At 35.2% G+C, this 25,138-nt stretch overlaps 1 protein-coding gene across 2 annotated transcripts in view; it reads right to left on the bottom strand.

Annotated features, from left to right (window-relative positions):
- LOC145666465 (alpha-galactosidase MYORG-like) overlaps positions 1-25,138 on the bottom strand; it is a 175,426-nt gene that overhangs the window by 24,519 nt on the left and 125,769 nt on the right. Inside the window, exons 1-2 of one of the 2 annotated variants that reach the window (XM_081733706.1) lie at positions 2,200-2,244; positions 581-715 (exon numbers count right to left, since the gene is read on the bottom strand). In XM_081733706.1, coding sequence (XP_081589832.1) covers positions 581-715; positions 2,200-2,230 — 166 coding nt within the window. In that variant the 5' untranslated portion in view covers positions 2,231-2,244. Of the gene's footprint in view, positions 1-580; positions 716-2,199; positions 2,245-25,138 lie in introns of those variants that run through there. The other variant, XM_081733705.1, reaches the window with a different exon arrangement.

Raw genomic sequence — 25,138 nt, 5'->3', positions numbered from 1 at the left:
ATTTTTAAAGTTCAGGGTGAACTTAAGCTGACTGATTCAAACCCTAAACATTAGCCCTATTAGGAAACCTCAAAGAAATGGGCATGTTTCATGAAATGTTGATCATTTTAGGATATTAGCTGTTAAAATATTTTAATGGGATGTATTCAACCCTTGCCTGCTAATTAATTTTAATCCACAACCACCCGCAACCACTTTATTCCTTGGGAACCTCAATAAGATAAATCCTATACTTTTTTTTTTAAAATCAGATGAATTTTAGGAAAGTTATAATCAAATATGTTTTAAAGATAAAGATTAGTTCACTCTGCTGTCTCTTATTAGTATCAACCTCAAATAATATGAAGTAATCCTAAGTCTCAAAACTTAACATTTTTACACTTACAATGACAATGACAAATCCTAATTGATCTTTTTCACAAAACGATAAACCAGAATTAAGTAACATAAATAATTGATACCAAATAAGAAAAGAAACAAAAGCTGTGTTAACAGGTTGAAATAATTAAGTAATTATAATTGTACTGTAACTATCCCACAAAACAGAGTTTAGATAAGAAGACTTATCTTACATGCTTACCTTTCTTCGCCGAGTGCACAGACAGAAGAATCTCTGAACTGGAAATCTTCAAATGCACATTACCAAGAGTTACTTCTTTGTCAATACCTGTGCCTGACTCAGACAACGAATGAACACGTAGTACTGATGACAAAACTGGAAAGAAAAGTTTATATACATATCTTCTTCAGTCCCATTAGAAGAACATTGGAATAGTATCTTTAATTACGTAGACTCTGATCTACTTCCTTTCAAATTCCTCCTTCGTTCATCTAGATTATTGTCATCTAAGAAGTGCGAGACGAGTTTCCATTACAGCTATTTAAGGAACGAAATAAAATGCCCTATATTGTAAAATTACTACGAGCAGAGGAATATATACGCTATGAATGAATAGATATGAATGGAAGATATCGCACGAATCATGTGTAATGGAAGCAATCTGTCGAGTACTCAGGAATGCCAATATTACATTCCAAAGATTGGAGGAAGTAGAAAGTAAACTGGATTACATTGTACAGTATTTCCTAAGATAAACTGGATTACATTGTACTTCCTGAAGTAAACTGGATTGCATTATATTTCCTATTATTATTATCTGTTAGACGCCCTAGTAGTATCTTCCAAACCAAGAACTACAGTCCACTCTCGATTTAACGGGTGCGGCTTAATCGGGTTGTGCCTTAACCGATGCTCGACAAAAAGAAAAAGAAAAGATTTACATCTATCGCAAGAATTACCAATAGGTACGCTAGTAGAGAGAGAGAGAGAGAGAGAGAGGGAGAGAGAGAGAGAGAGAGAGAGAGAGAGAACACATTTAATCTGACAATGAGATTCGAGTTGACAATGACTTTTTAATTCTCCCCCATTCTTCCCCTTTTTTAAACAACTTGACTGCAGTTACAAATTCCTTCCTGACATAACAGAACATTTCATGTGTCCTGCCCTAACCTATTTTCCCTGTTACTTTCCGCATTAGGAACGTTTTTCTGTGCGATTAGAATAACTCATCTCCTATTTACTGTCTGCAAGAAAAAACACAATCCATATTCAAGTGATCACTTGACAAAATGCAATGCCTTGAAATCTAAATGAAGGAAGATGACAATGGAAAAATTTTCTTAAAGCGCAGTACCGAAAATACAGTACAGGAAAATTACCATATATCATTCTCTATTTATTATGTAGTGGTTATTTATCTTTCTTCTTTTTCTTTCCTGCGTTTCGATTAACCGTCATTCTGAGTGAGCCGTGAATATATTCCTTTCTATTAACCCGGTAAATAGGGAGTCAACTGTAATTCTAAAACTAAATCCTTGTAGTGTCCTAGAACTAAACTTGTTTTAAATATTTAAGAATCTTTGGGCTGCATTTTTGGAGCTTTCAACTAGCAGTTTCCACTTTGAATGTAATAAAAAATATTCTGTTTACGCTAGATTATCGCAAAATTCAAATGGAATAATGGAACAACATAATTAGAAAGTACAAACTTAAATTTATAATCATTATGTAAATGACATAGAAAACATATCCTATCACAGAAGTGTATTTCTCAAAATTAAATCTATCCTACAACTACAGTGCTTTATATGTCTGTACAAACTTTCTCAAATTAACTTTCAAAAATCTACATAACTTACCAATGATGACAGCTACCTTTCGCCACTGCATCTTTGTTAATGTGTTTTAGTATCATTTCACAGAAGTTATATGGATATGTTTATTTTTAAGATTCTTGCTATCTTAGAATTAATTCATTATCTTTATTATCAATAGTGTTTATATTCCTTTGCAAGAGTGATGACCTCTTCGTGTTAAGATTTTTCAGAACAATGCTTCTATAAACAATATATATATACTTGACCGTTATTTTTCCATTCTGATATTAAAAATAACGTTCAAGCAAAATAGAGTTGTTTTTGATACCATGCTTTTGTTGGTTACTAAGGGGAAATAACTACGCTGCTTCAGAAATCACCCTTTTTAATGATTTTTTTTTTTTCAGAAACTTATGTGATATTTCATAAGATTAGTTTACTTTGAACCCTTATTCAACGAACACCTCTCATCCCGACAAGCGGGCAATGGACAAAGGTACGTACATCTTCTTTTAAGAACTTGACATACCGTACTAAAAATAATACAAACCTTACCATTTTATTTTGTTTGTTTTTTAAAAGTAAAAGGAGATAATGAAATGCAACTTACCACGATCATAGAATTATTTTGCAATATAAAATATGAACCTGAAGAATTTTCAGTGTTGCCATCCATAGAAATTATAATCTTGCCAGAATAACATTTTCCCCAAAATCTAAGTTAAGGAAGCCACTAGAGGAACGAACTCAACTGGATTTGATTAGGTATCATATGGTTTTGGAATCCTGTGAACTACTTTTTAAGTAACATTATTATTTAATTTTAATAAGTACATGTTAATTTATTTGATTTATTACAAACTAAGTACAACTATTATTTAAAAAGTAGTCCACAGGATTCCAAGACAACATGATACGTAATCAAACGCAGTTAAGTTCGTTCCTCTAGTCGCTGATTTAACTTAGATTTTGGGGAAATGTTATTCAGGCAACACTGTAATTTCTATGGATACTAATACTGAAAATTCTTCAAGTTCATACTTTTTGTTGTAGAATAAGATTGGGTAAGTTGCATTTCATTATCTCCTTTCACTTATAAAAAACAAGCAAAAGAAAAATGGTAAATTTTGTATTATTTTTAGCATGGCAGGTTCTTCCCCGATTTCTCTATTCCTCTATGAAACAAACGTTAACAACAAGTACTCTACGGAATCAAAACATTACGTGATCACATTTCTAACGATTGTTTGTCACTTCGAAATTCTTTGGTTCCCAAGACAATTCATGTACGAGCAATATTGAATCAGTCATTTGGAAAGCCCGACTTGTCCACGAAATTATTGTCGGTAAAATAAATAATAATAATAATAATAATAATAATAAAAGTTTTATGTTCGCTGATTCGTATATTTCGACATTTAAATGATTTGAGAGATTAAATAGGAGGATACTGAAGTCTTTTGGTTACATTAAAATTTTCTTTTTGTTTGTAATGCACATTTTTTTGTTATAAAAATGGAAAGACTATTCATGGCTTTGGATTAATTGTTTTAACAAAAGAGACACTGACCAAAGCTTAAAACTTTACTTTATTTTAAATTATAATTTGTAACTGTTTCGGATATCTAGCATATCCTTCTTCAGACACGATATGCTGTATTTATATATATGTCTGTATTTTCATTAATTTCGATCGTGTCTGAAGAAGGATATGCTAGATATCCGAAACAGTTACAAATTATAATTTAAAATAAAGTAAAGTTTTAAGCTTTGGTCAGTGTCTCTTTTGATAAAAATGGAATAGTCGGTTTCTTCTGATCGTGATTAAATGAAAATAAGTCTTCATAAATACGGTTTATATTATATTAGCAAATATATTACGTCAAATTAAAGTTTAATTTTAAAAAACAAAACAAAAAGAAGATCAGTGCAGTGCCAAGAATTTGGAGCAATTACCCCTCCCTGAAAATGAAAAAAAAATGTTTTTTCATAAATTGTATACTAATATACTAATAAAAACGTGAAAGTTTTATGTCGGTGGTCATTCTTACCCACACTACCAAAATCTAGCTACTCTTTTGAATAATGTCCTTATTAAGTCTGAAAGAACAAAACATGGCTAAAATTTTGTTAAAAGTTTATCTAATATGAAAAAAATATGTCTTTCTCATCTTAGTTCTCTTTACTTATAAATTCCTGGATTGGATCCTTAAGTTACAGGCCGAAGGAAAACATTCTTGCAGAATCGCTGCGCAGGCTTTGTCGCTGGTAAGTATTGTTTCGTCTTCCATTTTTCTTAATTTGATTCGATTCTGACCAGATGGATAGGCTGCTGTTGTCGGAGGGTACACCTTTGTCAGACCATTTTAACATCTATGCTAATATTCACCGGCAACACTTTTAACATCTGCAGATTACAAGCATCTTTGATGAATGTAAAAGATGTACGTTCTTGTATCCGCTCTTGCAGGCTGAGGAACGTACAATGAGAAATACAACTAGTCCTGAACTAGTCGAATTTCTCTTGATATCTGATATTTTAATACCAGTTACAGACACTTTCTAGTATCGCACAAGTTGGGCTTCCCTTGATATTGCTAGATTTATTCTTGCGGATGCTATTTCAATCATAAAAAAAAATCGATTCTTTTGGACAAGTCAAATTTCCAAAGGGACTGATTCAATTACAATCGAATGTAGCTATGTTACATGTAAATGGAACAAGATTATTAATCCACTCTGTTTATCTGAAATATTTTGAACCAAAATAAAGAGAAAAGTTTGTCTAATCGAAAAAAATGTAAAATACTGAAATTCGAATCAAATTCGAAAATTCACAGTTATACCTATAGGATGTTAATAAGCTATATGGATAAACATACAATTCTAAACGAATGAGCTAAAATATATATATTACTAAAAGATGATTTCTTACATCAAACTACGATAAAAAAGTTCAGTCGGGAGAAGTGCATAATTTCGAAGCTAGGCCCGTCGAAATGGTGAAAAATTACATCGCAGCAGGCGTTATCCCGAATACTAGGAACTATAGTAGAGCTTCCCATCACTAACGACTTACTACTAACGCATTCTGTGTTTGCTACTGTCAAGGCTTACTTTTTGCCTACTTTGGATCTAGCTTTAAATCCGTGCTTATGCGGAATTCCTTCGGAGCTTATCTGAGGATTATGTCCTATTGGGAATCCGTTACATACCCATTGCACAATATTAAAATATCTTTTTTTGTTGTTGTTTTGTTTTGTTTGCGTATATGTGACACCCTCTAAGCATATGAGCCGACACTACACAGTTCCTCGTCGCGTGTTTCAATTTATTTTTAATGGTTTTGGACGGTCTTTCTTATTTTAAAATGAGGAACCGGCATTTAAAATTTGTCGGTATAGTTAATTAACATCCAGTATAGATAAGTGTTTTATTTAAGTGGTATTACATTGCAGTTTGCTACACAAAATCCTAGACATGCGATACAAATTACAAATTGCTTCGAAAGATGTGATTCCTCTTTCAATCATAATTTATCATCAGAGTGAGTTATTTTTGTAACAGAGAAAATGTATCATTGTCTTTTCAGAATGACAAATCATTTTTCTTTCGATCTCACACACAGTTAAAGCTCAATGATGAATGCCGTCTCGAGAACAAGATGTTTTCCTTTAGTTGTCTGTTAAGTTCTCATGAACACAGTCTTCTATGAACTAAGAACTATATTGCTTGAGATCACAGATACTTCAGCAGTTAGCAGAAAAATTAAGTAACTTAAAATTTTTCAAAACAAATTAGAAAAACGGCCTCAGCCCGAATAGCGGTTGGCTGCAATATGGATTAGGAAAGGAACATTCACATGAAATTAAGCTTTTTTTTTTTTTTTTTTTTTTTTGTCTTGAAACTGAATGTTTACTTCATGGACTATATGCAATTTAAATTATTCTTTTGTTGGCACCACTCACTACAGACTCAATACTTGATAAAAAAAAATAATAATAAGTGCTATGAGAACATACAGATCCTTATCAATGTTGTGGAGGCACCTAAAGTTCGAAGGAAATTCGTCAGATATCTGGGTTGGCAACGGTCAGTTGGCGACCGCAGGATCGGGCTCTTGGTAGTGGTTTGTTAGGGTAAACTCCGTACTAGTTGAGGAGAAGTGCCGTACTGATCAGTGTGCAGTGAACTAAGCAGACATGATAGTGTAAAATAAGCAACTGATTTATAAAGAGGTGTTGGCGCTTGGTTATGTGGTGCCAGCGTAACAGAAGATGTAAATGTGTTGGATGTTTTGCCAAGGTGGTGAGAGCCTAGAAAACTCACGGCAAAACCATTTCTGTAAAGAGGGACAACGCTTGGAGAAAAAAAAACTCTTTAACAGGTCCTACTGAGGATTAATGTGAATTGTCATTCAAAACCGGTGTGCAACTGAGATGCATATAACGGAGGAACTCAGCATCTCCAACCACCTAGTAGATAATCAAAATCCACCACGAGTACAATGACTTACGGAATCAGGTTGCGCAGGCGAAACCACCTTTAAGATACACACCCGTAACGCTTTAGTACGACGTCGATCGTGCTGCGAACATACAACATAGACCGCTGATGACTGGGAACGTGTGATATGGTGGATGGGTTAACGTTCACCTTATTTCAAACTACGGGCCGTGTTATATGTGTGGCGGATGCCCAAAGAAGCGTATGATCCGCAATATGTCCTGGCCGCTATAGCCTGGGAGTCCATAGGTTCTGTACTGACGCTTACCTGTCGCGTCACTGCCCGTGATTAAGTCTTCGTTTAAGGGAGATGATGTATATCTCATGATCCAAATGTTGTTTCTAGTCAATGACGGCATACAGTTAGTCACAATTTTGTTCGTACGGATGACATTTTTGTGTTTAGAACATTAACCTGTCTATCTATTTTTGTAAAATGATTAAAATATTATGCTGTTCGTAAAATGTATATAAAAGCAAGCTAATGGCAGGATTGCAAAGCTTTTATGTATGTAAGAAAGAAATAAAATAGTTATTCTTTCAGAACCTCCCGTTATTTACACCACTTTTTTGTTCGTACACTACACCTCTACCCCCAACAATGATTATACAAATCGCGTCGATGCGAAGAAAAAGGCAATAGATAGGGATGTTAGCAGCTCACTTGTGCTGTGATAGTGTGATCAAGGTCGTATTCCCACCCATATCGTCTATCTATTGTGATCATAATGGGTGAGAGAAGAGAGGTTAGTTGTGAGTTGAAGGACGTAATCATAAATTTGGCATTAAAGGGGTATTCGATTAGAAAGATTGGTACGTTGGTAAAGAAATCACATTCCACAGTTCAGTACATAATTAATAAGTTTAAACATAATGGGTCTACAAAGAATGTGCCGAGAAATAAGAAAGAAAGGAAACTAAGTGAATGCGAGGAACGCTTTGTGGTGAATAAGATTAGAGGTAATCCGAAATTAAGTGTCCCAAAGCTCCGCCCAATGGTTGACAGTGTGTGTAACAAACGTATGTGTAATGAAACTGTACGAAGAGTATTGCACAAGTATGGATTTCATGGTAGAATGTGTCGTGTAAGAAACGGTTCGTTAGCAGAAAGAACCGTGCTGCGAGAAGGAAGTTGCTAAGGAGCACCTTGACAAGGACCAAGAGTTCTGGAACAGCGTGATTTGGTCCGATGAAACAAAAGTGAACGTATGTGGGTCAGATGGGGCAAGCAGGGTATGGAGAAAAGTGATCACAGCAGATAGGGTTGAGAATACAACACCCACAGTAAAGTATGGGGGTAGTTCTGTCATGATATGGGGGTGCATGTCATCCAAGGGAGTAGGGACATTACAGTTCATAGATGGTATAATGGACAAGCACGTGTACCTTAATGTTTTGAAGCGAAATGTAAAGCAAAGTTCACAAAAAAATGCAGATGAGAGCCAACTATATATTTCAGCAAGATAATGACAGCAAACATACGACTGAAATTAATAGAATGTGGTTAGTATGGATTGTACCAAAGTTGCTGAAAACACCTCCTCAGTCCCCCAACTTAAACCGCATCGAACACTTATGGGCTACTTTAAAGCGTAATGTGGGTAAACACGGGGTTTCTTCGAAAGACGAGCTTAAGAGGGTAGTGATGCAAGAATCGGAGGCAATCAGTGCTCAAACATGTAAAGACCTTGTTAACTCTATGCGTGCAAGATGTCAAATGGTCATCAAAGCAAGAGGATATGCCACAAAATATTAAATTTTCAGTTGTTGGGGTTTAGTTTTATACCTTTTGATACTATATTCTTAAGTGTACGAACAAAAATGTGACATAAAATGGACGAAGTATTTGTTTAGTGAACAATAGTAGCACGAAGGAAAACATATTTTGTTTTTTGTTTGCTATTAGTTAATATAGATATGTGCTTTTTTTCAAAATACAGGTCGTTTTGAACAAATAATTAAATTTAACGTCAAATTTCTTGCTGACATTTGAAAATTTTCACGTGTACGAACAAAAATGTGACACACTGTATTCCAAAACGATAACAGGAACATTCACATAGTTGGAACTGTTGCCGTGTGGTTTGAAAAAAGTCAGTATGGAGCGGAACACTGCCGCCGGCCCACCCAATCCCCGGACCTGAATATAAACAATATCTGTGATTCATTTTGCAGACACGAATCCGGCTCAGATTCCCCCCTCTATCCTCTCTCACGGAACATGAATGATATACTGCAGGCAGAATGGTCCAATAGACCATTTGCTATCATTTACGACTTCTATGGCTCAATTTCACGCTGCATCAGGACTGTTCCGAGAGCGAAATGTGATCCAATTAATCTAGTTAGCTGTGCTTTTTCAGATGATGGAATTAAATTGATAAATATCTGTATTTGAAACCAGCTATAAACTTAGCCAATATGCAGAATGTCAAAGTTCGTATATTTTATTTATTTATTTATTTATTTATTTATTTATTTATTTATTTATTTTACTGTTTGTCATTACATTTTCTCTACTTTACCTTCCATAATGACACACACACACACAAGTTCAGCAACTGACAAAGTTTAACAAAATTAGCGCTGTATTCACAATTCGATACACACTGCTTTTGTGTATTTTCTCTCTTATATCAAGTTCATGTCATTATTTATTACAAATGAACTACGTCATTATAGGAAATGTTGTTCCAACAATGATCAACAAAGGCTGTTTTATCATGTTATATTGGCATTTCGTTCCCTTTGATGAATCCTTTGCATTTTGTATTTATCATGCCATTAGAAGCAATGTAAACTTTACAAATTATAAATAATATTCACTGAAACGACGATTTTGTTTCAATTTACATTAAGAGTTCAGCAAAAAATAACTTGATTTCGTCTAAATTGGTAAGATGGTGTCATTTGCCTTCCGGACGCAGAACTCGCATTTCGTTTGTTTTACGATTATAATCCAGGAGCACAGCAGTTGGTGAGACATTTGGTGGCAGTAAGCTGATAATACCGAATTGTAGCGGCTAATTGTTCCCGTTTGTTTACCAGAACAAAAGTTAGAAGTGTGGTAGTGCAGTGTTCACTTGGATTGTGACTTTGTGATAAAAATTATATACAGGGTGTTTCAAAACAACACCGACAACGTTTGGGAGGTGATTCCTGACACCAAGATCAGACGAAAAGTATAGACCAAAACGACTTCACCGTCCTACCGTAGTCGAGTCAAGACTTCACTTAGGAATTAATATGTGCCCTATCCAAAGGTATATATTTCACAATCCTGCTCTTCTTACGCAACAATTTTTATACAGGGAGTTTGGCTACAGGCATATAATTTGAAGTACTCAGCAACTACCTCTATAAAAATCTTGCGGAAGTACCGCAGGATTCTGAAAAAACGGACATTTCGATAGGGTACATACTAGTTCCTAAGTGAAGTCTTGACCCGACTGCGGTATGTCCCATAGTATTGGAGCTATGGATCTTCAAAATTCATTTTTTCATATTTTCGGCAGCCTATAACTCCGAAAGGAAGCCTTGGTGCAACCAGTTTGGTCTATATTTCTTTTATCCTGGTGTTAGGAATCACCTCCCAAAGGTTGTCGGTGTTGTTTTGAAACACCATCTATACTCAATTACCGTCATGCCAATTGGGGAAGGCTCCTATTCGAAATCGTGAGGAAAAAGTATGCAATTGTGAAATTCGAAAAATTGAGGGACCAATGAGCAAATTTAAAGAAGAGCAAGAACCGAAAATCTACCACACCGAAAGAACCGAACCGAATGAGAATGAAGGTAGATTTGTTGCAAGTTTGAATAATTTATTTGATATAGCACATGCAGATACTCTCAAGCTAATAAAAAATCAGGAAGACAATGACTTTCTCACTGTTCAGAGGGAAGATGAATGACGTGGTTTTATGGTGTCAATAGACGAACTCTTGTTCAAAAGGAAACCAAGACGGCAAACAAGAAGCAATAGAAACGAATTGATGTAGGCAAGTACTAGTGCTAACACTGCCACTAACGTAGTTGTGCTGTTTATTTCAAGCGATAATGACAGTGGCAGTACAGACTCACGCAACAGTATGCCCTGCAGACGTACTCAGACAAAACGAAAGCGGAAATCCTGGAAGAAAATTCTTACTCCCGAGCTTGCTTCTATATTAGATAGTTCGAAATTAACTGACAGAGAAGCAACTTTCATTATATCAGCAACGAAAAAAGGTTTGGGCCACAATATGGATGAAATTACCCTCAGTCGTTCATCCATCAAACGTGCTCGCGAACAGAGCAAGTTCCAATCAACAAGCGCCCTCGTTGCCATTGTGATAGTAAAATTCTACCAGACATAACAGGAAATGAAACCACCGATCGCCTATCTGTAATAGTATCTGGCATGGAAAAAACCCAACTACTCGGAATCCCAATACTGAAATCTGGAAGTAAACAAACTCAAGCCTATGTCGTGCTAGGATATTATTCACCAGGTAAATGCAATGTGTTCCGATATAACTGCCAGCAATATTGGTCGCTGCAGCGGCGCTTGTGTGATAATAGAGCGGGAAATTAAGAAAAGCCTTTTGTATTTAGCTTGTCGTCACCACATACTGGACATAGTTTGGCTGTAGTTTTTAAGGAATGTATGTGTGGAAGTGTATTTTGTGGTCCAGACGCAGCAATATTTGAGCGTTTTAAAGAAGCTTGGAACTCCTTGGGTCACACACGCCATGATGCAGCAGAAAGAAATAGGGCTATAGACTTGACGAATATCAAGGATGAACTTATAGATTTCGCACTTAGCCATCTTCAATGCATCCAGCCAAGGGAGGAGTATCGCGAACTATTGGAACTGTCTATTATCTTTCTTAGAGGAATCCCATCCCCTGGAATGCGATTTGCGGCACCTGGAGCTATTCATCACGCCAAGTGGATGGCAAAAGCACTGTACGCATTCAAAATATGGACACTGTACGCATTCAAAATAAGTCGAGACCAATTCAACCTTACTTATCAAGAACAAAAAGGTTTTTTACTTTGTATATATTCCTTGCCAAACTTTATGTTAAAGCGTGGTTCCTATTACCGGTTGCTGCATCTGCTCCTAGAAATGGTCTTGAATTCCTAAAAAACCTTCTTCAGTACGAAACAGAAAGTCCAGCCATTTACAAAGCCCAGAAAAAAATTCGTGGACATCTCTGGTACTTGAGCGAAGAACTCATTTGCTTGGCATTCTTCGACGACGAACTGTACGCAGAAACAAAGCAAGAAATGGTGAAAGACTTGAACACAGATACCAGCAATGATGAGCCTCCAAAACGCATGCAAATGCCTCGAGATACTCTTGTTACTCTATATTGATGCAAAGATCGAAAATTTCGCAACGAAGAACAGGTTGCAGCTTTTTGAACGTCTGAATATTCGAACAACATTCTTGCATAAAACCGGAGACATGGAAATCCAACACTGACTACTTAGCTGGTTATGAAGCAGTTAAACACATGCAAGTAGTTAATGATCATGCAGTACGCGAAGTTGTCCTCATACAAGAGTATAACGGTATTATCACAAGGGACGACGAAAAGAAATTGTATCTATTTCAAGTTGTTGCGGAACACAGGAAGCAATATCCAGACTGTTTAAAGAATACCCTATCTAAGTAAACTCAATACGCAAAACTGAAGTGTAAAAAAAAAAAAAAAAAAAAAAAAAAAAAGAGTAAACAAATAAATTTTATGAAGTTTCAATAATGCGAATATAGTCAGTAATAATGTGCTTTTATGTGTAATTATGTAATACATATATATCAATGTGTATAACAAAATGTCTGTATGTATAACAATGTGTGTATACCAATAGCATTCAAAATTTCAATCTGGTTGTGCAACCATTAAAAATTGTAAAAATTCAGAATTTTACCAATGTATCTATTTTTAGTGGCGTAATAAATGTTAGGGGCACCGCATGTGAAATTAAAAAAAAAAAACTCCCTAATTTTTGAACCAGTCTAATATACATCGCACATCCGGTGGAAGAGTGTTACAACTTAAAAAATGGAAATTTTGAGTTATCATGGCTCAAAGGAGAATAGAGAGAGAGAAGCGAGCTCTACCTGGTGGTGTTTTAGCATAAACGTAACTAAAATGTAATTTAACTCCTAGCTGGCAGAAATACAAGTATTCCGGGAAGCGATTTTAATAAAATAACTAACTTTAAAAGTCATGTTCCGAGAAACGTGTATATTTGACTTATATATACTTTGCAAATTAAAATTCGTTTACCAGTTTGATATGCAAATAAGTAAAATCTAAAAGAAAATATGCATATGCATCTAAAAGTAGACATACTTTCACATACCTAAATTTCTCATCTGCAAAGGACGAGCATCCTGTACCAAAGTAAAATAATAATTAATGACTCTGACTCCAGCACCGTGCATACTGGAAAGACAGGCAATATAAAAGTGATCTCAGATTCAACGCTTTTTCATCAGAACGCCACCTACTAACTTAAGCAAACGTTAATGATCTTGTTCGTGATTTATAGTTATTTAAACCAGAACCGGAGTTTTAGCTTAAGTTAGTAGGTGGCTTAAGATTGGAATCTATTATACAAAGATACAAGGATATACATATATCAATGTCGCAATAGTGATTTCAAAGACTATTTCTCGACAGAGTATGATGTACTGTTTCATAATAGTGGCAGCCCAGTTTTGGAGGCTCTTGAATATGAACACGAGCCAGATTAATGTCGAATGTTTCTAGACTCCTTGAAAATTAGTTTAAAGGCGGAACTTCTGCATAGTGGCATGAATTACCATCAATACCTGTATCTCATGTAGCTGACATGAAAGAGACATATGAGAATATGAAATTGATGTTATATGGACTCCAGTACTCAAAATATAACTGAAATATCTTTAAATGTCATAACTTTACTATGAAAATACGGTCCATTTCGCGTATAAGGGTGAAAAAAATAGTCACAACAAATCCTTGTCTGATGGAAAAAATTTGATTACATTTTTGAATTCAGAATGAAGAAGGCACTTACATTGTTAGACTTGGTAACTTTAGTTCCTGTGACAAGACAAAAAAAAAAAAAAAAAAAAAAAAATTGTAGACCAGTATCATCGTCCGGACCATATTACTATAAGTGGAAACGTGAATTGAGGCCAGAATATTTCTTTTGAACAAGAAGAAAGAAAAGACTTTCTGGAACATACATCCTAAGGGGTAATATTTCTGCCAAGATTGAGTATCTCACGAATTCCCGAACTTAGGCAAATGAAACTCAGCATATATAGAGTCTTCATTAAAAGTAAGAAAATTCATGGTTTACTATTTTCAAAAATTTCGCAAACAAGGAAGGAAAGGGGACAATATAAGCAGACGTAATATTAAAATGTGTCTTTCTTTATTCAGAAGGTACCGAATGTGAGGAGTCCCTTAAGTTAAAGGTGTAAAACTTGGCACATAGACAAATTAATTACAAAACAGGGAAACACGTAATTTGAAGTTTTCAAAAGTATCGCTACTGAAGGATGAAAGATTTTCATATATAATTGTATAATAGTCATATTTCTCTTTCTTTACTGAGAAATTACAGTACTGAATGTGAGGATTCACTTAAGTTGGAGGTGTGAAATTCGGTAGGAGGAATTTTAAAGAAAATCGCATGTAATTTACGAACGTAATGATTTAGAACAGTGTATTTTAAACATATAATAGCTAGATTTATAAAGAAAACATTCGTGCAAGTGCATTAGTAAACATTCAGTATGATCATGGTTATTGAAGTATAAAATTTGATGCAAAGTAACTCGATAGGTGAGGATACTTTGCACCATATACCAAAAAAAAAAAAAAAAAAAAAAAAAGAAAAGAAAAAAAAGTATGTTCAACATACGAACATAATGTTTCTGTGCAATGTCTTCCCTCCAGTATTTATACATTTTACTTCCTATACAAAACTGCAAATATTGATATCAGAATGATGGTGCCAGTATCAGTACTTAGTATCAATTATCAATATTTGTAAAGAAAATTATGTATTTTCTGGTAGCGGCACAAAAACCACATTCTGATAGTTTAGCGTATGTTCCACAAAAATGTCAACTCAGGAACAGAAAAAAATTTCTGTGAATTGATTTGGCTTGGTCGCTCTTTATGTCGAAGAATATCATCCCAACCGTAATCAGTGGAAGATGTACGGGATTTGTGTTTTCTCAGGCTGAGTCCACCCAAATTGCATGATTTCTTTTTTTTTTTTTTTATCTAATGTTACTCATTCTTATGCGTATAAGCTTCAAGCACGCAACGAAAAAAAAATAAAGTCTAATGATTTTCAAAAAAAAAAAAAAAGAAAAGAAAAAAGAAATGAAAGAAAGAAACGAAGCTTTTCTGAGTGAAGCCTCTCTCAAACAATTTTTCTGGATCCGCCACTGTTCGTAATTTTTTTCAACAAGAAATCCATTCCGGCATCTATCTAAATAGGAAATTTACCTAAAATTAGAAGGCACAAGATACTAGTAGTAATAATTTCTCTCTAAGGAGTTACTTTGGACCGGTGCAATGTAATCCCGATTAGAGGCTGTAATTGCCTTCTTCCCGTTTTATTTTTTAATAACTTCAAAACGTTTCACACTTCAATTTCAACTATTGCTTCAAAGTACCATTATACATAGTAATATTCTGCGAACCTGACTTAACTTTGACGGAAATTCTTGTAGGTGATATCTTTCAATTTTTGACGGTCTTTACGGTGACTGCTTTCCATACTTCTACAATAACAAACCTTACGGCTAATTAGAATTGATGTTAACCACCAACATTATAGCCAAAGTACAGTTAGATATTCTATCTTACGGTGGCATCTGAAACTTTCGCTTTACAGTTCAGGCTTTACCAACAGAGGACTGTGCAACTCCTTTCATATTTTGTGCAAAGTTATGGTAGCTAAACTGTTAATTAAAACTAAAAGGTTCCCAATGTTTTCGAATTTAGTTCTTCTAAGGCAGACGTATCAACAACATTTTAACTTTCCTTTCTTCATTTAGGTGTCCAATCTGAGGAATCGCTATATTTGGAACTGTGAAAGTTGGTCGTAAACTCTTAATCTAAGAAAAGTCAAGGAACATGTTTCAGTGCTAAAACTCTGCTCTTAAGGGTAAAAGAGGGAAATTTCTGCAGTATTCAATTTTATATTTTTTTATTCAGAAACTGCCAATGTACAGAGTGATAAAAGTCTTAAATTGGGTACATAATCACTTGATTAGAAATGATCGAACATGTACTTCAGGTTTTATGAAAATTCCCCTGTTAAGGGGAAAATGGGGCCATTTTTACAATATTCAATTTCGGGTTTTATATGTACAACACATTACTCTTGCTGTGCGAAGAACGAGCACTAATGATAATGCCTAAACAAATATGAGTCAGATACAATTCAATATTTCCACTCCCACAAAAATTATCAGTTTCCTGATCTTGTTCTGACTGACCTCAATACAATAGTGTATTATTTTAAGACACTAAAAAATGTTATCTCTGTGTTATTCTTTTTTCAAGCAATAACAGAAATATACACGTGATCCGTTATAAAAACATAATTAATTAATTTCTAGATGGTCATTCATTTGTTATTGCATGATTAATTTTATATAAGTTTTATTCATAATTATTAAATGAATTATTTAGTTTAGTGGGAAATGAAAAACTTTAAATCCTGCACACCTGAAAAGCTAATGTTGCATGAAGAAGTAAAAACTCTGCCGTTCAAAAAGTTTGTTAATGAAAATAACTGAATATTAAATACAGCAAGAAATCTGTAATTAAAAGCGTAAACCAAGTAAAAGTCTAGTAGTTACATTTTACTACCGACTGAATGCTATAATTACGTTGAGCCAATTTATCATGAAAATTATGTGCTGTTGAATATTTAATTTTGTTCTCTAGAACCAAATTCGATACAACCTGCTGCGTGATAGCTAAACTTAAGCAAATTCAATGTGATTTAATTAATTCAGAGTTTGAAATAAAATCTTTAAGTTTTACGTTCCACGGTTATGCCGATTAGGCTGAAGGAGACGGCGATGATGAGCAATGAATGAAATGGTGGAATGAAGAAAGTAGGAGGAAACGGGACAACACCGAGAAAACCCACGAGCACGGTGTTTGTCCACCACAAAGTCCACACGGCGTGAGCTGGGATCGAACCAGGACCCCCAAGCACCGGAGGTGAACGCTCTACCACCACTCTGAGCCACCGCGCCCCTTAATTCAGAGCTTGAGCAAGGTACACTCATGTCTAAAATTATTGTCGCATGTCTATAAATATGTTGTTGTAGGAATATAATTTGATAACGAATTCACGCGGTATTTCTTACAATATTAGTATGTGTATAAAATGAAATGAAATCTTTAAGTTTTACGTCCCACGGTTATGCCGGTTAGGCTAAAGGAGACGGTGATGATGAGATATGAGTGAAATTGTGGAATGAATAAAGTGGGAGGAAACGGGAGTACCCCGAGAAAACCCACGAGCACGGTGTTTGTCTAGTATGTGTATAATCGGCAAAGACATGTATGTGGCAAATTTCATGTCAAAAGAGCAGTTAATAAGAACAATAAAACGAAAATAAAACTTTCCTGTTCATTTTGCAACATTTTGTTGTACTTATTCTAATTTTTGTATTTATAATTCTTTTCCTATGAAATTTACCACAAATATACATTTCCCGATTATACACATAGTATCAGTATTAAAACTACCCTGCAAAATCATTATCAAATTATATTCTTACGAGAAGACAGTTATAGATATGCGACAATAATTTTGGACATGAGTGTACATATATGAAAATATATTTACGAGCATAGTTTCCTTCCTGCATGCATAACCTATTTGTTCGCATCTGTTTATGCACTTATAACAGCTAATTACTTTTAACTGATTGTAAGCAACACAGGGGAATACTCATTCTAATAACGTACTATAAATAATCACCCGATTCGAATGACAAAATATGAATTTGTGACGTAAGATTATTATATATTAGATTTACAACGTTGTGATGTTCAATGAATTTATGATAATTGAAAAACAATATAATTGTGAAACGAATAATGGTGAATGCTATAGTACGATATGGATAACGAATGATTGATAACTTAATATCGATGTTTGAGGATTTGGCCACTACGAGTCCTGGGGTGTTTTCTGACTGAATCTTGCTCCTGAGTTTCTATAGCTGCTATTGCGTGTAATTATCCTGTCAATGTTTATTTATTTATTTATGAAACAGAACGTAACAGGTATTATACCCAATTATAGTGTTCATCTTTCATGAAATAATATATTTACAATTTCCCTTTTAAACCTTGTGAGACAATCAGCATAAATATCTAGATTATTTGTCATTTTTAAGAGTCTGTTGTATAAATAGGTTGCAGTAATCCTCCATGTTGGCGACTTATTTAGGATATTCGTGCTTGCTTTTGCGCAATAAAAGAAGTTATAGTTTTCTGGACGTGTTTTTCTAACTGGTACGTTTATTTTGAAAGCTCGAAAGCAATTCGTTGCAGTCTAGCTTATTATTAAGTATCTTGTATAAAAATAATATGTCAGATAACGTTCTTTGTTTGAGGATTGGAGTTTCAAAATTCCTATTTAATGAATTAGAGTTTTCAGTTTTTGGGAAAATGTTTCTTTCCTTATATACAAGATATCTAAGAAATTTGGACTGAGGTGCTTTTGTCTTGCATCTCCTGTAGTCTATGTTACGTTGTGATTATGACTATAAGTCCTGATCAGAACTTAGGGTCTATTATGTTTATAGTGAGTGCATGTTGAGCTACTAAATTACATCCAAACAGTATATACTAAATTTAGACTGTCAATTGATAACAATTCAATAAACTCAGAGTGAATAAAAGCAATTACCGTGGGATATTTGGTGTAATTTGTTATTTAGAGATGATAATGATATTGTTAGGAATTTTCATTACTTCTCCAAATATTGATCACAGTTTAATCTGACTTAACTTCCGAGAAGGGGTCGAGGCGTTCTTACACGAGTCCTGTGATCTTCCGGCTGGGCCAACAAATTAATTAATTGATTTGCAACTAGATCATCAACGTTGTACTATTGTCACGAGTCACCTTGGCCAAGTATAGCGTGTTTACAAAACTACATAACATTACTTTCAAAGAAATGGTGAAGGGGGAGTGTTATAAATATACAAGAAGCTAAACCTATAGATTGATAACTTTCCGGGGTGCCTGTATACTTTTGAGGATTTTTAATCGATACAACTAAATATTCATTCCAGGAAAGGACTACCTGTCCCTGTCCCTGTCCCTATATACACTACGTGTTCCATATATGATTAAACATGTTATGTAGTAACAGTTTAGCTTGGTTTCTAGGGTTTGTAAATGAATATATTTGACGTTGTAATTCAGAAGTCGAATGTTTCTTAGTATTGTTATAGATTAGTTTAGTTTCTCCAATGAAAATTCGGACTTTTTTAACCAAACAGAAAGTTCAAGAGATGTTCCCGAGTATTATTGGTGTAAGGGGGTGTTACATTCTGGCCAAACAGAAAACCTCACGATTCGACATTACATACATTAACCCTTTGGGGATCTCATGGTACAATTTGTACCATACGGGGGTGTTTCATGGTACATTGCGTTATAACTCTCCTATTTGAGCTTTTTCGTCCGTTTTTTTTTTAAGTCCAGAGGCATTGCAAAAGACATTACGAATGGTTTCATACCTTCCTGTGTCGAGACATAGGAGGTGATGACGTCATAAGTCTAAAATTTATATTTTCGTGTAATACTTTTTGGGGGGTTTATGTAAAGTATTTTTGGCGGGCTTATTTTTGCACGTAGAAGATTGAAATTTTGCACAAACATGCAGTCCACAGAGTACTATTTACCAGATTTTTTCTTCAGATTTCTACGTTAAAACAGGGGGGGAACCAGAGGGTCAAAAAGTTAAAAAAAAAGGATATTTTTACCCAAAAATCCCGTTTTTCCTCATTTTCCCGCCTTAGAAACATGATGGAGACAAGTGAATGGTACCGCCTGAGAGGCAGTTCTATTCTGAAGAGAATGATGTGCGATACATGGCCCTAGGGTAATTAGGGAAGTGTCAGGGAATTTTTATCAAAATATACTTCTGTATAGGGGAATTTTGGACATTTTCGGTACTATTTTTGTGCTGGCTTATTTTTGCACCTAGAAGATTGAAATTGTGCAGAAACATTCAGTCCACCGAGTAGTATTTACCAGATCTTTTTCAGATTTCTGCGTTAAAACAGGAGGGTACAGAGGGACTAAACGTTGAAAAAGGGAAATTTTTACCAAAAAATCCCTTTCACGGGATTTTCCCGCCTTAGATACATAATGAGGACAAGTGAATGGTACCGCCTGAAAGGCAGTTCTATTCTGAAGAGAATTATGGGCGAAACATGACCCTAGGGTTATTAGGGATGTCTCAGGGAATGTTTAAAAATTTCCCTCTGTATACGGGAATATGGGACATTGTCGGTATATTTTTTTTTTTTTTGGCGGGCTTACTTTTGACCTGGAAAATTGGAATTGTGCATAAACATTCAGCCTACCGAGTAGTATTTACCAGATTTTTTTCAGATCTCTGCGTTAAAACAGGGGGATCCAGGGGGCTAAAAGTTGAAAAAAAAGATATTTAGACCCAAAAAATCCCGTTTTCCCTCATTTTCCCGCCTTAGATAAATGATGGAGACACGTGAGTCATACCGCCTGAAAGGCAGTTCTATTCTGAAGAGAATGATGGGCGAAACGTGACCCTAGGATAATTAGGGATGTCTCAGGAAATTTTTTACCTGAGATCATGGTGTTTTACGGTAATTTGGGGCATGGTGGGAATTCGTGATAAAATTTCTCCCGCCCTTGGTATTCAAGATAGAAACTTAAAATTTGGCACACACATTCAGTATACCAAGTACTATCTATCGGATTTTTTTTAGATGGCTACGTTCACACAGGGTTGCTCCAGGGGGGCCCAAAGTGCGAGAAAAAAATTCTCTTCGGAAATTTTCCCTTTGACATAATTTTTCCCGCTCCTGGTATATGGTATGAGCATGCAAGTGCTATCATTTGAAAGCCAGCTCCATTCTGAAGAGAATGAGTTATGAACCATGATCCTAAGATAAATAGTGACGATGCAGTAGCTGCTTGACTGAAAGTATAAAAAATAGCCCAAAAACCAGGATCTCTTAAGGGTTAAGGCTTAAATTATGTAGCAGCTCCCGTTGATTTGGGATGAATTTTGCAGCGGAAAGATTTAAAGTTTTCGATGCAATTCCTCGTCGACCGCAGGCGATATTGCATGGCCGAACCAAAGTTAACTCTTGAAAACTGAGACGTCACGGCGTATTAATACTGCGGAGCAGAGCCGTAACCTGGAGGGGAGGCGAGCGGGGCGGCCGATTCTGGCGCTACCAGCAAGGGGACGCCGAACGAGCAAGAAGGAAGAGAAAGTGTTGGAAATGAGTAAACGACATGTCACCCCGGAAAAGTATTGGCACCTATTAAATCAATATTGTTGTCGGTTTCAAAGAAATAGATTTGTTAAAAATTTTCTTGCTCGCTACGCTCGCAATCCAAACGTTTCAATAAGAGTAACAACACGTTTTTACTTATTACTTTAAAAAGTTATTATAGGCCTATATAATTTCTTCGTGATGATGTGATATACATGCCGCCAAGTAACGACATAGTGCACTCAGGTTGCTTTATGAAAATCAGAAATGGTCAAAGTCTGAAATACGTGTTCGGCGTTTTGATGATAATAAGTAGGGAACGGATTTTTAGGTAAATAAATGTTTTTTTTTTCTGCAGTGAGATAGAGGTCCTTTCATCAAAATGTTGATCATATCCTTTTCTGTCACCACAGCAGATTTTATTTTACATAAAACACACACTTTCCAGTTTTCCGTATGTAAATACATATTTCAAGAATTTTCGTTTCGAAAACAAAAAAATCGCTCATTGAAGCGTTCTGCATCGAAATCTTCGAAATAAAAAAGTGCTTATTCTTCCATATCTCTTTCATATCGAGTGTGTAGGGTTTGTTTTTTCTTTGGGCACGTTGACTGACAGACTTTGGGCGCCTTACTTTAATCTACACGTAAGGTCTTGATGTGGGAAATTCTACCTAGTCACAAGCCAGTTACAACATTGCAGGGCTTTGAATCCACGACGTGCCTTTTCGTTTATTGTGTTCTGAGTGGTGCTTCAGCACAGTGTTTGTGTGTTTTCTCGTACTATAAAATGCCTAAAATAAAGGCAAGTTTTTCATCTCATTTGCAGGAGTTCTATGACAAATATAAGGATGTGTTTTCTACTAGTGCTATTTTGTTAACCCTGTGGTAAATCTGATGCGGCTGACCAACACTCACAAATTGCGCAGCATTTGGAGAGCAAGAAGCACGTTGCTTTTGCTTCACGTTTGAGCGAGACAGGCATTTAGTGGTCAACCAATTGCGTTTAGTTCTGGTGAACCGTCAAAATTGTCCGCTTTTTCAGTGGACTTGTGCAGAGCTTTTGTATCAGCACATATTCCACTGTTCAAATTAAAGAACCCTGAGTTACGGAAGTTTCTCGTGAAACATATGAATTTTGAATCGCCTGATAAATCAATACTGCAAAATACTTACTATATCTGCACAGGTGTTATGAGCAAACTTTGCAATATACTAGCTCGGAATGTGCGCATCAAAACATTTGGATATGTATGGACGAAACTACAGAATACTATGATAGCTAAGTGGAAAACGTGATAGTAGGAATGCCAAGAATGATGACGAAACTGTTGGCGAAAAACTATTGCTAGTGTGTAAAAAGATATATACTGCTACACATGTAGCGATAGCAAGGCTTTTCAAGTAAGCAATGCGGCCAAAAGGCATAAAATTTGACAATGTTCTTCTTCTTGTTACAGATGCTTCAGCCTACGCGAAGAAAAGCTGCAGTAGGCGTTGCCGTTGGCTATCCCAAAATGGTGCATGTTACCTGTGAGGCTCATATGTTGCATAGAATATGTGAAAGGAGTTCTTTATCCCAACGTCGATAAACTAGTTTCAAATGGAAAGAAAGTACATTTTTAATCAGAAATTCCCTGGGATTCCTCTTTCGTCCGCTTTTGTAGTTACGCGATGGGGCATTTGGTTGGATGCGGTTGAATATTATGCCCAGAACTTTGAACAGTTCGTATCTGTTGGAAATGATCTCAACAAAATTCTGCAAGAACTGTTAAAAGATCCCTCCGTAAAATTCGAGTTAGCATTCATTTCAGCAACGTGTACTTTCTTTCTCGTTATATAGAAAAGCTTGAATCGTCATCGAACACACTGTCAGCTTCAGTAGATTAAATCCTCATAGTAGAAATGAAACTGAAAGAACTTACAGGAGCTAACGGACAAGTGCCTCTATGTCTATATTTGCAGACATTTTTGAAGAAAAGCAAGGATTTCAAACATTGTGTAAAATTGCACGCGTTTTGGAAGAAGTAGAGGAAGATGTGGCCAATATCAATCTTTGTGAAATTTCGCGTAATTGAAATATACGAGAATTCTTTCTTGTGGCGTGGCGCGATCTTTCTCGCAATAAGATGCTTTTTAGAGATAATCGTCACAAATTTACAATAGAGAACTTGAAGAAAACTATGGTGGCCCACTGCAACGCTTCCAAAGAATAACTCGTTAAGAGGTAAACATTTTAAAACTGATTTTAAGATGTTTACAATACACACTTTCTGTTACGAAATACTTTTATTTTTGTCACATATTTTCAAAGTTTATTGCACATAAATAAATAAATATTCCTGAGCTTTTTAGCACATGAAGTTTCGTTCCCTAGTGATGGATGAGAATGAAGGTATGAAAATGAGAGAGGTAACGAGACACTCGCAAGCTGCTATTTGGGCGGGCATATTAAAAATGAAGATAAACAAGAGGGATATTAACATTTTCGAACTTGAAGCAGTTGTAGAATACTAACTTAACAAGTCAGAATATAACCCAATGAATTTCCGAAAACATCTGGAAATGCTTATCTTGAGAGATACTTACCTGGGACATTGCATCACATTGTTCTCGCCTGAGTATACCGTCGAGATCAGAACATTAGTAGTCAGTTTTGATACTGTACATAACTGAAGAAACACCTTTTTCCGATGAAAGCTGCGAGTACTTCTTTTATCGTGAAGTTGTTGTCTAATGTGATATCCATCAATTGTTTGAATCTACTGCTTCTCCAATTAATAGTAATTGCTGTTGATGATTATTTTCTATAAAATGTTATGTTGTTAAGGAAATACAGTAGTCTTAAACATAAATTAAACATAACTTTCTTACAAGCTGCCTGTATTCTTTATTATAAATTAACGAGAAATGTAACAGTTTCGGAAGTATATCACTTCCTTCTTCAGACTACTATTTCAACTGAAATCATAGATAACAAATTATGTTATGTTATCTATGATTTCAGTTGAAAGAGTAGTCTGAAGAAGGAAGTAATATACTTCCGAAACTGTTACATTTCTCGTTAATTTATAATAAAGAATACAGGCAGCCTTGTAAGAAAGTTATGTTTAATTTATGTTTAAGATGGACACAAGGTCTTTTTATAAAAATATCTACAGTAGTCTGTAGAAATTCAGTGTAACCAAAATGTATTTCAATACATCTGTGAAATTGTTTATACGAGGTTGCTAAAAAATAATTAATTTATTTTCTAGTATTATTGGCTTCATTTGCACTACAAGTTTCGATGTTCTTTCCTTCTCGCTCTTTGCAATGAAAATACGTTAGTCGATAACCGCACCTCCTGACACCAAACCAGAATCTTCTCAACTCTCCGCAGCAGAGTCATAGCTAGAAATTTCCACGCCCAGGGCGAAATAGAATTCGGCGCCCCCATACAATCACCTTACGAAGCTTTTTTTTTTTTTTTGTGATGCTACGCTGAATTTGTATCAAGTTGCTTGTACAGACCATTATGTGTACGAGCTGATTTCAAGAGGCTTATGTTCGACATTTTTTGTTAAATTCTGATGGTATAAATAATCAAAAAGTTTTAAACCATTACAATAACATCCGTAGCTTTAGCTATAGCTACGAAACATGGAAATAAAAATATGTTAGTCAATTTTTGCCTGACGGGACTTCCCAAGTCCGGGACCCCCAAAATGTACATAAAAGAAAAAAAACACTGATTTTGCATGTATTTTTCTTAAAGTACGCTATTTGTGACTAAAAGAAAGGAAGATTTAAAAAAATATTGGTTGAAAACAAAAAATTATAGGTCATAAAGGGTTAAATGCCTTATGCAGAGTCGTTTTTGACGTATGATTAGCGTCGTACTAAAGGCCTGACTGTATGTTAGTCGAACTCTTTCATATGGCATTAATCACGCGTCA

This window comes from Thermobia domestica, chromosome 12 (genome assembly GCF_964235325.1).
Source record: "Thermobia domestica chromosome 12, izTheDome1.hap1.1, whole genome shotgun sequence".
NCBI lineage: Eukaryota > Metazoa > Arthropoda > Insecta > Zygentoma > Lepismatidae > Thermobia > Thermobia domestica.
This window is presented reverse-complemented; position numbering and strand designations above follow the sequence as displayed.